General features: G+C 45.6%; 1 protein-coding gene across 1 annotated transcript in view; it reads right to left on the reverse strand.

Annotated features, from left to right (window-relative positions):
- PRKCH (protein kinase C eta) overlaps positions 1-4,316 on the reverse strand; it is a 114,064-nt gene extending 109,748 nt beyond the window's left edge. Inside the window, exon 1 of the mRNA XM_059473914.1 lies at positions 3,957-4,316. Coding sequence (XP_059329897.1) covers positions 3,957-4,316 — 360 coding nt within the window. The remainder of the gene's footprint in view (positions 1-3,956) is intronic.
- Between the last annotated feature and the right edge of the window lie 10,235 nt (positions 4,317-14,551).

The raw sequence follows: 14,551 nt of genomic DNA on the forward strand, positions 1-14,551 counted from the left end.
TTCCACCTCTACAAGCTTAATTTATCTCTGCAGTTGCACAGACACAAAATACTGCACCACAAAATCCTCTGTCAAGAGCTATAAAGTATTTTGGCTTCCTGAAGCAACTTTTGCCCACCCTGCAGTCAAGCAGGAGACAAAAGAAGCAGCAAACATATTATATTTGACCTGCAGTACCCTGCCTCTCTCTCATGGCCATGGTGCTCTGAAGAGAAGGTGACTTATCTTTTAACTCTTGAACTTCACATTCAACAAACACAATTGTATATAAACACGGGTAAAACATGATTATTTCTGCCTTAAAAAAAATAGGGAAGGATATAGACAAAAGAGCTGAAGTGAAGGAACACACAAGAATTGCCTTAATCTCTTCCTGCACACGAGCAACAAACTCATCAGGAAGTTGTGACTGGCTCACTAATCTTATAGCCCATCTGTTATGTGATTTCCTTCAGTGTACTCTCATGATTTGCTACTTCAAGATCAAGGTTTAAATGTCTATTCCTTGTTAAAGTCTTACAAATTATGGCATCTACGCCCAGGGACTAATAATTTTTACAGTCGTGAATAAATAATTCCCTTGTAACAATGCCATTCAGTATCTGTAAAGAGTGTTTCCCCAAGGTTAAAAATTACTTCAGCTACTACATAAAACTCAGGTATTGTAAACATCTCCCATTTCAGCTATACTGAGTACTCCATTTGTTTCACTGATATATGACAGCTTTCTAAACTGCACTCAGTCAAAGAGGAGATAATACCTTTTTAAAGGTGCATATGTGAAGTAAAAAGATCCTAGCACAAGCTAGTGCAGAATTAAATGCTTTCATGAGGCAAGTTTCAGCCCCAATGTAAATCCCAGCAAACAGCTCCAGAGAGCAGGCAGCCCAGCTCCCTCCCTGCACCTGGTCATGCACACCTGGGTAAAATGCAACCATTCAGGTTTGCACAACCTCACACCCACACAGGCAATGCCTACCAGAGTCAACATGGCACTGGGGAGATGGTGCTCAGCACTCTGAAGGCACGATGGCATTTAACTGACAATGTTGGTAAAAACTGCTTTGCTGAAACCTGACAAGTTAATATAAGAAAGGGGAAACAGCAAGAAGGATCTTGGAAGTTAATAAGCTCTTGCAAATTTGATCTGTGGAAAATTAGTCAAATGTGTGTAACAACAAACTCACAAATTAGAAGATATCCAGACCATGCTAATGTGTTTATTAGAAAGACTTTGGAAAACAACCCAAGTGGTTGGAAGGAAAAAGGGTCAGTTTTGAAGTCTCTGAAACATGAATTTTAAAGCAAACCATGAACAGAGAACACTGCCCCAGCAGCCAGTGGGATGACTCAGGTGTATAAGCATTACTGATGAGACAGCTCATGTCCATACACTTACTCATCTGCATAAGTGTTCAGGTCATAATTGCAGAGATGTACCTGCAAGTCATCTGGGAAGCACCAACTCTTACACACCAACTGCTCCTCCTTGCCTCTCGCTGAAACCTCCTACAGTTCTCACAAAAGGTGCTGAACAATGTTACAACTAATCACATATTTTCTTTTGTTTTTTTTTTCCAGCAGGAGAAAATCCATGTTTATAAACAGAGCAGCATGAGCCTGAGAGCTGACAGCAGCCAACTGCCCTGTTTGCCTGTTATTAATCACTTGGATTTTACCAAAATACTGTCTGACCTGTCTCTGAAAAGTGAACATAAAAGTTCTATTTCAAATAAAAATGAAAAATTGTGCACAGCCAAGTGAGCATAAGCCTGGTTAAACTTGGGAAGATTCACTCCTTAGCTGCCTATCTGTGCTTTTATTTTGGGGATGGAAAAAGGACAGAAAGGAAGGATTTTGGAGTGGAGGTGTTTCAAATCATGTACATTTCCTTGTGGTGTTTTGCATTGTGCCAGCAGCTCGTAGACCTTGGGTTAGTACAAACCAGCATTTCCTCTCCTCCTGATAACACAAACTCCCGTGACAGCCCTGCTGGATTTATCAAGACATATTAAATTATCAGGGCAAGATGCTGTTCCCTGTCATCATGTGATCCAGGCTGCACGCTATGCGAGATGCTAACAAAGCAAATCAGAAGGGAGGGGAGAGAGAAAGGCAACAGAAGGCAAACATTTGCTCATTCCCCTCTAAATCCACCCCAGCTGTAAGTTTCAGACATTCATTTAAAAGGAGAGCAGCAGCTCTTAACCTCTGTCTACTTGCCCAGATATAAAACCAGTTTACATCAATCTAGTTAAAAGAATTCACTGGTTTCCCACCCCCTTGTACCCATCAGCTCACAGGTAGAGGAGTTCATAAAACACATGTCTATCCTGCAAGGATTAGAAACTTTTCCCTCACCACCAGATGAATATTTCAGGCCACAGTCTGCATCTGCCCTAAAAATCAGCACTGCAGGATGGACCAAATGGAAGAAATGTACGTGCATCCACACCAGCAGCAGTATAATGACAGGTATTTTAGTAATGTAAATAAGGCCACCACCTTTGCAGCAGAGCAGTCCCACCCCATGTCACCAGCTCAGTGTGACCAGGACTCCAGCCTCCTTATAGGACTGGGCCTCTCTCAATAGCAACTCAAATATCAAGAAAACCCTCAAAAACACATAGCTCTACCCCAAGCTCACTCCTCTGCCTGGCCTGTGGGGTCTGTTCTGTATTTGAACCTGGTTTAGCACAAATCCCAGGAGCAGAGCAGACACTTTCCAGGGGCACAGGTAGCCTGGGAAGCTGAGCATGCATCCACCAGGCAAAGCTCATGCCCTCAGCTGTGGCTGGGCTGTCAGGAGGAACTCCTCAGCTAAGCCATCGGAGAATTGCTGGGACCTTTCTGTCTGACCCAAAAACCCCATCAGGGACTGTCTGAGAGAGAACACCTCCACTGCACAAACCTCACATTCATCCATAAGGTACCTAACTAAATGGCCCCAATATACATTAATTAATCATTGCCTGTTATCACCCCAAAGGTGCAGCATCACACCTCAGCCACAGACCGAGAGAGCAGAAAGTCCCAGCATCCTCCCCAGTGATAGGATCAAGATGTTTATCTGTTCTCTACGCTATCAGCCTCAACATCTGGTTTTATTGTGGTGGTTATCTGACCGCATATCCTGAACTTCTCGGCCTCAGAAAGTTTATACCCATCACAGCCTTGAACATTCTCAGCTCTTCTGCACCTTCTCTACTCAGAATAAATGCCTTTTTTATTAAACTAACTCTTACTAGCAAACTGTCTGGATCAATGCAGTCACCTTGTCCTCCTTTACAAGACTGGAAGCAAAGGTACAACTTTAGAGACTGCACTGTTTCTGTCACCATCAGGACTAACCCATAAATGAGGTTCTCTGGGCTGCCTACAAGTGACATTTACCTGGAAATAACCTAGAATTAGCTCAGAGTGAAACTGCACTGACCCAGAGCAGCGGTGTACATAACAGACACAAGACTAGTCCTGCCATTCTGCTAAGAAGTCAAAGAAATCCGCATGCACACATCAAACTATTGTGCAAGCATGTGTAGAGCAGGGCAGAAATACATCCAAGCCAGGTATCCGAGTCTCCCAGTGCGCCTCTGTGCGCTGAGCGAAAGGAGGGAGGAAACACCTTTGTGTGAATTTGCTGGTGTCGTTTGCAAGTTACGTATTACAGATCTTGTCTCCGTTCATTACAAACATGAGGAGAGACTTCACAGGAGAGACTACAGCGTTCTCACCCTCAAGCTACGACAGCTGAGGGTCCTTAGGGTCCTAAGGAACAGCAGATGTGAAGCAGAGGGACACAGACGCGTGAAGGAGCACACCTGTGTACCTGCAGACACACACCGGGCTGCGTGTCTGCGGCACAGGCATGCAAGGACAAGCCCCGGCTCCCCGAGCGCCCTCCATTCATTCCCAGAGGAGTCTCCCTGAGGCTTCTCCTCCGCACGGGTACTCACCCAGCCCTCGAAGGTGTCGCTGGGGGCGGCGGAGCGCAGCAGCTCCTGGAAGTGCAAGGTGCAGTTGGCCACGAAGTCATCGTAGCCGATGGGGGTGTCGTGGAAGACGGAGAGCTCGATCTGATGGCCGTCGGTGACCGTGGCCGAGAACTCCTCGTTGTAGGTGGGTTTGTTGGTCTTCTGCTTGGTGCTGGTCTGCCCCACGCGCACCTGGTCCACGCTGACGGTGACATAGGGATCCAGGAGCTGGTATCCCTTGCGGAAGAGCGAGTGCCGGAGCGACCAGCGGGTGGGCTGCAGCCCCACCGCCTCCCCGATCCGCACCTTCAGGTACCCGCTGAACTTCATGGCTCCGGACATGGCCGCGCCCCCGGGCCGCCCGGGAGCCGGGAGGAGAGCCAGAGCCCGCTCCCGCCGGGCGAGGCTCCCAGCCTCTCCTGCCGGCCCGGCCCGCCGCAGCCCCGCCGCGCCTCCTCAGGGGGCCGGCCGGCGGCACCGCGGCCGCCCCCGGGCCCTGCCTCTGCCGGGGCTCCGGAACCGCCCCGCCCGGCCCAGGCTGCTCCTACCGCGGGGGAGCGCCGCGATCCGGCTCGGGGACACCGGGGCGTGGGGCGGCGGCGGGCGGGGAGGAGCCGCGGGGCCGCGCCGTGAGGGCGGGGACGGGCGGGGAGAGCTCGGCCGCGCCCGGCCCGGTGCTGCTGCCCAGGTGCGGCCCGCAGCGAGGAGCAGCCCGTACCCTGCCCCGACCGAGGACACAGCTCCGGGGCAAACTCTGGGACACCCCTGAGGGGCTCCGGTGCCCCCCGTTCAGCACCTCCCGGAAAGGGCTGGGGCTGCGCCCGCCGCTCGGACCGGCGGCCCGGACGGGAGCGACCCGGACCCGGAGCAGCGCAGCCCCCGCACCTCGCCCCGGGCAGCGGCGCCTCCCCGCCTCGCTCCGCCGGGAGAACGAGCGCGGAGAGCAGCAGGATGTGTTCGGGGGTTAATTGCGGGTGATTAACGCGCCTGGCACTCGGCGTGCAGGCTTGGTTCTAGGGTGGATTGTCTTCGGGGGTTTGATCGCACTTAATAAAGTCGGAATTTAATTAGTTGTAATTGCTTTGTAGATTTCGCAGCAAAGCGGTGCGAACTGGGTAGGGAACAATGAAATCCTGCCTTCCCGGTGGCATTGTTCAGCCGGCATCATCTGAATTATGTTGCACTCCGTAAGATGCGGTCCTTTGAGTGACCCCACCGCAGCTGGATGGTGCCAAGAGTGGCTGACAGCTTGCAGCCTTTTTTTTAATGTATTTCTTTCTTTTTTTATTTTCTTTTCTTTTCCACACCACTCCTCTCAGCTCAGCTCTGCCATCTTTCACATTCCCTAGCAGACCGTCTTTGTTTTCTCCTATCCCTTTCCTCGCTTGCCCCCTTCTCCACGTTGTTTTCTTCTTCTAGAAGTCAAAGTTTCGCAGGAGCACCACGCCAAGGCTCCTTCCAAGCCTCAGACAGAGCAGGTTGTCTCTGATTGCCTCCTCTGGAGAGAGCAGGTGGAACAGGTTCAGTAATGTGATCACTCCTCACATGGAAGCAACTGTTCTGCCAGAAAAACTTGTAGACTTAAATCAGACTTCTGACAGGTCTCCTTTCAAGGCTTTTAAGTTCTTTGCTCTGTCACTATTAACTGGAGAAGACAAGTGTTTTAAGATTTTTTTGAGCTTGGTTAGGACAGCTCATCCTGAGGAGGAATACAGGCTTAGTTTTAGAAATTGCCATTCCAGGTTCTGGGATTTTGTTTCCGGGGTGACCAGCTGCAGATCATTTAACATGGAGTACTGTCTTCTCATAAAAGACTTGTAGATTTAGGATTTTTGTGTTGATGTTTCTTCTGAAATGCATTCTAGCATTAGCGGTGATCATTCTAGGTAATTTTATTTTCCCTGGTGTTAATCTTTGTACCTTCTTGGAGTCCGGTATCCCACAGCAGTGAGCTGGTTAGAAATAAAAATTTCCTTTTATCAGCTGTGTATCAGCCATTGCTTTCATGTCTGGATTCACCAATTCCTTATGACACCATAAAATAAAAAAGTCCCCTGTTTACCTTTTCAAGAGGATCAGTATTATTACTATTATTATTATTATTTTGTACTTTCACCACTTCTGTCCTTCTGAGTTATGAGCTGTCCTTGGAAGCCAGGGTAGAATCCATGCTGACTGTCATGGGCAACCTGGAGCTCTTAGAAAACTTCACCAGGACTCACTCAGGGCTGCAGACAACATTTAAAGACAGCCTAAACTTTAAAGCACCCAGTATGGGTACCCAAATGATAAGGCTGAAGGCCTTAGAAAGGCTGGAGCACTCACTCTGTAAATTCCAAATCATCAAATACAGATTTTACCTTGCTTAGAGCCCTTTCAAAGGGCTCAGTGCAATAGCAGTGAAGAATGTTTGGCACTAGGAGACTAAGTTAAGAGTTAAGAGACTAAGTTAAGTTAAGAATTACAATCACAGACTGCGATAGTACTGTCAAAATTTCTCTTTACCTTTTCCTCAGTTTCCTGAGCAGGCAGAGATGAAAGTCATCCCAAGCATTACTTGTTAGAAGTAAGGGCTGGCTCACACAATTACTGTCAGAAACAGGGAGAAGACAAAAATCTGATGGTTAAAGGCTCATTTCCTCTGCTTCATCACACAAGGTGAAGTACTTTGCCATGCTGGAGTTTCATCCATAATAGGAATGAGGGCTTAAAGAACTTTTTCTATACAATGGTTCATTGGAATCTCATGAGATAATGTGATTCCTCTACCCAGACTTCAGATAAACCTAGCAAGTATTGTAAAACTCATGGAAAAAAGCAGGTGAGCCACAGTTGTAAGTATTTCTGGTGAACAGCAGTGTAAACCAGTTTGCTGCTGCAGGAAAAAATCAATCCTGTGGACTCATATGATGTGAATCTAATTAATTTTGTTTATCCACTCAAACCAGTCTGGAACAGATCATCTCAAACAGCATCTGAACACACCCCTATTCTGAGCTCCCAGCCAAAGCCCAAATGTCCTGTTCTCAAAGAGAACTGAGCAGTGACATGAAGTCAGAACCTACCCTGCCTACTCTCCAGACATCCATGCAGTGGAAAAACATCCCCAGTCAGGTATTTCCTTCCAAGAATCAAAACAGCCCTGCACACCATGACCTTGCAAGGCCGAATGCAGCTGCACCATCTGGTGATGGCTGCACTGATCCTCCTTGCACAGCTCTGGGGGCCGGCCAGGTCTGCAGCAGTGTGGATTCTCTTCCTCTCCTCAGCAGGACCTTGGAGATCAGGCTCCAGGCATGGCAGGGTGATTCACTCTGTGCCCTGCAGTGCTCAGGGGGGCTGAGCCCTTCCCAGTGCTTCCTGCCAAGCTGGATGGTTCCCTGAGCAGTCAGCCTGTGGCACAGAGCTGCTCAAGGAACCCACTGAGAGGATCTCCTGATGTTCCTGAGCAGCAGAGTGGTGGGAGACATGCAGTGGCAACAAATAGAAAATAAAGCAGAAAGGCTGTGCAATCTGAGTTATGGGTAAATTACAGGATAAACAAGCCAGAGCACAGGCAATCTGATTAACCTGGCACTCTAGGAGAAGGTTTTAGTGTAGTAGTGGAAAACCCCCTGGAAATGAAACAGCTTAGAGCTCACCAGCAATCAAAAAGACAAGTAGACTATTGGTAGTTGTTTGAAACAACTGACAGCAATGCCAAAACTGTCACTCAGGCTCTGTATAAATGACACACTCATACCATTTATAGTGTGCAAGCCTGCTGCTCCCTCCGTCTCAAAAAATGCAGAATAGATCCAGGAAATGCACAGAAAAAGATGACAAAGGTGACGAAACATGGTTGTGAAGGGAAAGAGACTGCCTAGCTTGATATTTCTAAATCTGGGAAGCAATGAATGAAAAGGGAAACATGAGCAAGATCTGTACAATCATCAACCACATGAGCTGTATGAATGGGAAAGGGTTTTTCATTCTTTCCCAGCCAAGACCTAAAGGACACTTACAATTGTTTTGAGGTCAAAGGTTTAAAAACATAGAGAAGCAAATGCCTTTTCACAGAATGCATAGTTATAATTTGGAGTTCATTGCAAAAAATGGAGGCCAGAAATATAAACAGCCTAATCTAGGAGTAGGTGTTAATGGAGGATAGACTTAATAGTGGCTACTGACCATGAGATAAACCCTGGCTCAGGAATGTCTTAAACCACAAATTGGCAGCTGAAAGGAATCAACAGGAAGGACATGGAAGAGCATGGCTGTGGTATGATGAACCTAGGAGGGACACAGTGAGCATGCTATGCTCCTCTGAACTGTAATTCCCATTTCCAAGTAAAAAACTGAAGAATGGCACCTCCTTAGGCTGGCTTAGGCACCATTCCCTGCAGGTGGGTGAATGGTCAAAGATGGGAACAACTCTCAAAGTTTACTCCTGCATTCTTCTTTCAGGTCACAGTAACCTTAAGGATAAATTTATGCAACTTCTCTCTTTTGTTTTTGGGAATCTGTCTGAAAAACATCCAGTTCAGATCCACAAACAAAGCCAAAGAGCTTGGCCAAGTCCTGTTGTAACATTATGATTTAAGCCTGGCCTCATCTCACACTACAGATATACACAAATTTCATGCACCCAGTAAAAATCTCCACTTCTTTTTCCTACAATACTGTGTATTATTCCCTTCCCCAGTAACCTATAATTCTGTAACAATTTAGTATCGTCCTCATTTGGCAAGTTAAGGGCAAAGTCTTAAATTTCTCCACATTAAATTTCTACCAGACACTGGTTACATTCAGCAGTGAGTGTGTAAAGCTATGGAAGAATTTTGCCTTTCACAACTACCATTGCAAAAAGTGCCAGTGACACTTTTTGTAACTGAAACTGCAGCTAAATACACTATAAAAAATATAAAAATTAAGAGAACTGTAGAGGCAATTGAAGTAGGAACTAACTCTATTTTGTTCCTCTATTAATTTTAGTCTATTTATACCACTTCCCTTTTATAGTTCTTTCTATAAGACTGCTTGTTAAACCTTTAAACAATGACAGCTGCTGAAGACTGAATATCCCATATGTGGAATCATTTGTAGTCTAGGGAGAAGAAGAGGAAAAAAAGATCAAATTCCTCTCTAATAATAATAATTATAGGATCAATCCAAAACTCACTGAGTCAAAAGCAAAGCTGTCACTCATTTAAGCTATACAAGAATCAGGCTTGGTTTGTATGTTTGCTGTTGATCCTGATTTATTCCAGTGTAAAAGAGAAAAAGAGATTGTAGCCTAATATCAGCTTTTCCTAGTTGCCATGAATACTGATTGTCTAAACTGTAGCTCACCTGATCCTTATTATTTTTTATTTTTTGGAAAACTAATTTTTTTTAAATTGTAGCTCACCTGATCCTTATTATTTTTTATTTTTTGGAAAACACCAGGTCATTTTATAAAGTGCTGGTATTATAAACTGCAGAATATAGTTTATAAGAGCTCTAACTCCTACAAGCCAACCATTAATACAGCTAATGGCCTGTTTGTTGTATTAAACTGCTCTCATTTGTCTGGGTCCATTAACAAATGCAGTGGTCATTAACTGTTAACAGCAACTCAGTTATTAGATTTTATTACTTGTACAGGAAACACTGGAGAACAAACTGATTGTTCTGGTTGACTGGGGTTTATTTCTTTCCCAGCAGTCTTGCTCTATTATTTATAATTTAGTTTCTCACTTATTCCCAAACATGATGGACGTGCTCAGAAATGGGTTCAAGGCATCCATGTGGACACTCAGTTCGCATGCCAGCCCCCTACCCCTGAGCCCAACAAAGCTGTCCTCTAAACCACAGAGCTCTGAGGCACCAGGCATCTGCAGTGCCCTCTGCTTTCCTGATTTTTCTGTATTTTTTCCTTGGTCAGCAGCTTCCACCCATACACGTAATAATGAGATTTAAGTAAAAGATTCAGTAGTGTGAACGTAGGAGGCTGGAAAATCTTCTGCTTCATTCATTATTTTCTCTCTCCAATCTACTGAAATCCAACATTCAAGTTTAAAAATGTCTTTTACTTCCTCTTCATAGGGACTGATGTGTCATCTAAGGGTGAATGTTTTCTGTCCCTCATTAACATTTAGTCCAGATAATTGTACAGTTCTCTTCTGGCCTTGTGGCTGACAAATAAGCTTAGAGCCACAATCTTGCAAATGCCTGCACGTGAGGAATATTGCCCATGTGAGATATGAAAGCTCTTCCCTTCCACATTTTGAATTCTGAAAGCCCCTGATTCACTTTTCTCTCTGCTTTCTCCCCCTTTTTGCAGTTCAAAGCAATGGGAAAACACCACCAGTGTCAACATGCCATGAAGGCTTGGCAGCATCTTGTCATGGAAGGGGCTTTTGTGGAGCAGTCTGAGCAGTGTTCTTCAACCTGCAGTGCCATGGCACCCAAATGAGGGAGGAGACACCCAGAAATGTGTTGGTGCTCTTGGGGAACACCATCTTCTGGACTCCAGCTGGTGGAATTGGTGTTACAAGACAACTACCAGCACTCCAGAGGTGGAGATGTGTGAGATGACTGAGCTTTACCCTCTGTGTGGTTGGGTGTATTTAATGGTATTGAAATAACTCAATTTCTGAGCCACACTGCAGTTATTCATGATACTTTTAGAGTTGTTCTCTCCTACAAAGGCACACCTGGTGTAGGTGATCCAACCTGGATCAATCAGATAGGGCCACAGCCAGCACAGGGTATTGGTGGCAGATGTGATGCTTAACCCTCTGGAGAGGTCACGCTCCTCCAAATAAAGTGATTCACGGTGCAGTATCTGAATGCATTGCACTGGAGGTGCCTCGCCAACCCTGTTCCTGTTTGGCTTGTGAAATGGGATTTTATCATGGTTTGACTACACACAAAGTGGTGAGAGGACAGGCATGGACTTCAAATTTGGTCAAATTACATCAGCCCAGTGCTACCTGCAAGCCCACTCAAATGCTGTGGCAGGGAGCAGGTATGGCAGATCCGATATCAAGAGGAAAAAGGTGGGAGATTTTGCTAAGAACAGGCTAAAGACACTGCTGGTTTGTACAAGCAAGGATTAAAAATTGCTTCTGTCATCCCTGGGGCAGGGGTTAAAGCCTCTTGTGTATGCCCATGCCTGTGTCTCACATGGTATGAGCATGGGGATGTTGTAGTGCTGGGGACTCAGAGATGTGAGTCACCTTATCTGCTCCTGTCTATAAACAAGGCACCTGGGGTACAGCTTCCCTCCTATCAGCCTCTGACAACAACTTCCTTCCCACCCTCCTTCCCAAGCCAGCACGTGCTAACATGTTGTGCAACAGAACCAGTTGGACAAGAAATCCAGGAGTATTTAAGAAGCCCAGGGATGTGCAGTTCATGCCTTTGAGCAGCAGAGGCTTGCTGGGAATGGCCCCAGACTGGCAGGTGTGTGCGCTCTCTTTACCTTTTGGAAATGGGGTAGAATAAAAGAACATCTCTGCCTCCTTCAGCTTCTGGTCAGCTCAGAACATAATAAATCCTGGGATTTTTCATGGGGAAGATAATAAATGCCAGGATTTTCCATGAGGAACAGCAGTACTGTTCAAACACTGAAGAGACCCCAGTCTTTGCCCACCTGAGGTGCAGCATCCAGCTCTGGGATCCCCAGCACAGGAAGGCCATGGAACTGCTGGAGATGGTCCAGAGGAGCCATGGAGGTGCTCAGAGCTCCTCTGCTCCGAGGAAAGGCTGAGGGAATTCAACCTGGAGAAAAGAAGGCTCCAGGGAGACTTTTTAATACTTAAAGGGGGCTTGGAAGACAAATGGGGACAAATTTTTAGTGGACCCTGTTGCAATAAGAGTAGTGGTTTTAAACTAAAAGAGGGTTGATTTAGATCGGATATAAGAAAGACATTTTTTACAACAAGGGTGGTTAAACACTGATACAGAGAAGCTGTGGATGTCCCATCCCTGGAAACATTCAAGGTCAGGCTGGATGGGGCTCTGAGAAACCTGATCTAGTTAAAGATGTCCTTGGTCTCTGCAATGTTTTTCTAATATTAATGTTACTCCTTAAGAAGTAGGGTGTTGTTCATTTCTTGAATAATTTAAATTTGCATTTTTTTAAGTCCTCCAAAGACTGAACTATGAGCTGAACTAAAACAATAGTAGACATTGTTTAACACTAAGCAGACTAAAGAGGAGAAAAAAATAAATGTAATAATGTTATGGGGCTATTATGACTACATGTTGTAGACTCATTATATTAGCTAACAATACTTAACTGAGTCGACTCCTTTAACACTGGCTAAGGATCAACAAGTCTCAAAGTTCTTTTTTCAGTCAAGACTGAGCCTGATCTTTCAGTTTCCTGCCATGTCTCTCATAAAATTTCTTTTTTCTCAGTAGAACAATATCCCATCTGGCAAGATCTGCATATTCTTTCTCAAGAGCTGAACTCTGTTCTACTGAAATGCAGTCATTGACCAATAATTTCTATTTATCTGTACATTTTCTAGCAACCACACGATCTATCATCTTTAATACCTATAGTACAGATGGAAGTAGAAAAGGCAGCAGGAAAAAGTTAGGAATAATGGAGTTAAAAGTATTCTAATGAGAGTACACTATAGAGAATACAGTGATAATGAAAGATGCTCAAAGGGAGAAGGGAGCAATTACCTGGACTGGATGATCAGAAGAAAAAGAAACACATAGGAAGTATTGGGCATTATTAACCTTTGAATTCCATCTAAGGAATATTGATTATCATTCTTCAGTCCATTACAAAGAGCTCTCCTCTTGGTTGAGAACCAAAGCCCAGCACAACCCCCAGCACAGGATTACAGTGCTGTGGCAGGGCGGCACTCTGGGATGTGCTGTGCAGGGGAGGTATCTCTGTGGTTTTGCTTTAATCATCACTGAGAGGAAGAAAAAAAGCTCTCTATGCACCTTTACTGAGATCTTTAAAATCTCAGTACAGCCCAAAGTTCTGGGATATGAAGATGCCATCCCAAGGACCCTTTGAGTCAGGCAGATTCCTAATTACTTAAAATAACATTTCTTTTTTTACACACCTATGAGTAAAAGTTACCTGCATGTCCCCATCCCCACTCCATGGTGCTTCCCACAGGGGAACTCTTCCCTTCTTTGGGATCAGGGTTTGCATTCAGCCAGAAAATACCACAGCAGGCTTGAGCATAGCCCTCTCCCCCACACTGCATTGAGAAATTCTCAGATGTCTGTAAAGAATCAGGGAGAAACAGTGCTCAGGACCTCCCTGACCACCCCATTTCTGTCCCAAACTCTGCAGACAGGCAGCCAGCCACACACAGGGATGCTCTTGCTGAGCTGCAGCTCACTCGGAATAAGCTGGGGAAATAAGAATAGCTCAGGATTGCTCCAAAACTTCAAGACCTTGCTCCAAAAATCTTAGAACTTACAAAACATTTAGAAACAAGAAGGAAAAGCCACACCGAACAGGAGAAAGCGCTCCCACATACACAATGCTGCATCAACAGAAACTCCTAAGAGCAGAGCTGTGAGAACCAGGATTTCTTCCCTTGTCACAGACCTCTAGATGGAGCTGCCTCTTTTGTTTTCAAACCAACCAAGAGCCACTGAAGCACTGCCATAAGGCAAGGCAATGGCAATTTAATTTAAATGTAGGCATTTGCAAGGGGAGAATGGAATGGGAGCATTATTTTGCATGCATGTTGTGCTGTCATTAGGTACTGTCAGCTTCTCCATCATTCTTTGAGAAACCAGCTGTGTTGCCAGTGCCCTTGCTTACAAAAGTCACTCCTTCCAATTGTTTGGGAGTGAAGAGACAGAATCATCTGGAGAGTGCTGAGGTCTGAATGTAAAGAATATCCCTATGAAGAGGGAAAGGCTGCAGAAATTTGGAAAACAACCAGTGAAACAAGAAAGACATTGAGGGGCTGGTGCAGAGGAGGGAATGGAGCTGGGAAAGGATCTGGGGCACAAATCTGATGAGGAGCAGCTGAGGGAGCTGGGGAGGGCTCAGCCTGGAGAAAAGGAGGCTCAGGACGGACCTTCTGGCTCTGCACAACTCCTGACAGGAGGGTGGAGCGGCCAGGTGGGGTCAGGCTCTGCTCCCAGGGAACAAGAGACAGGACAAAAATAAATGGCCTCACCAGAAGAAGTTTAGATTGTGTATTAGGAACAATTTATTCAATAAAAGGGTGGTCAGTCTGCCCTAAACAGGCTGTTTGGGGAAGTGGTGGAATAATAATAACAGTCCCTGGAAGTGTTCAAAAAACTTTAGACGTGGCACTTGGGGACATGGATTAGTGGTGGTCTTGACAGTGCTGGGACAATGGCTGGATTTGATGACCTAAAAAGTCTTTTCCAACCTAAATTATTCTCTGCCAGCACTATGCACAGGAGGAAACACCAAGTGTTGTGTCCCTCTTTGCACTGCATTATTCCCACCAGGCCTGGGAACCACGAACCCCAGATTTTGGGAGGATTGAAGAAGCACACATCTCCCTTTAACATGACCTCTAAAACCACCTGCACCCTGTCACCATTGCACAGAGTGAGCAGCACAAATGGGCAGGATTCAGACTCAG

The sequence above is a fragment of the Ammospiza nelsoni genome, chromosome 6, assembly GCF_027579445.1.
Source record: "Ammospiza nelsoni isolate bAmmNel1 chromosome 6, bAmmNel1.pri, whole genome shotgun sequence".
In the NCBI taxonomy this organism is placed as follows: Eukaryota; Metazoa; Chordata; class Aves; order Passeriformes; family Passerellidae; genus Ammospiza; species Ammospiza nelsoni.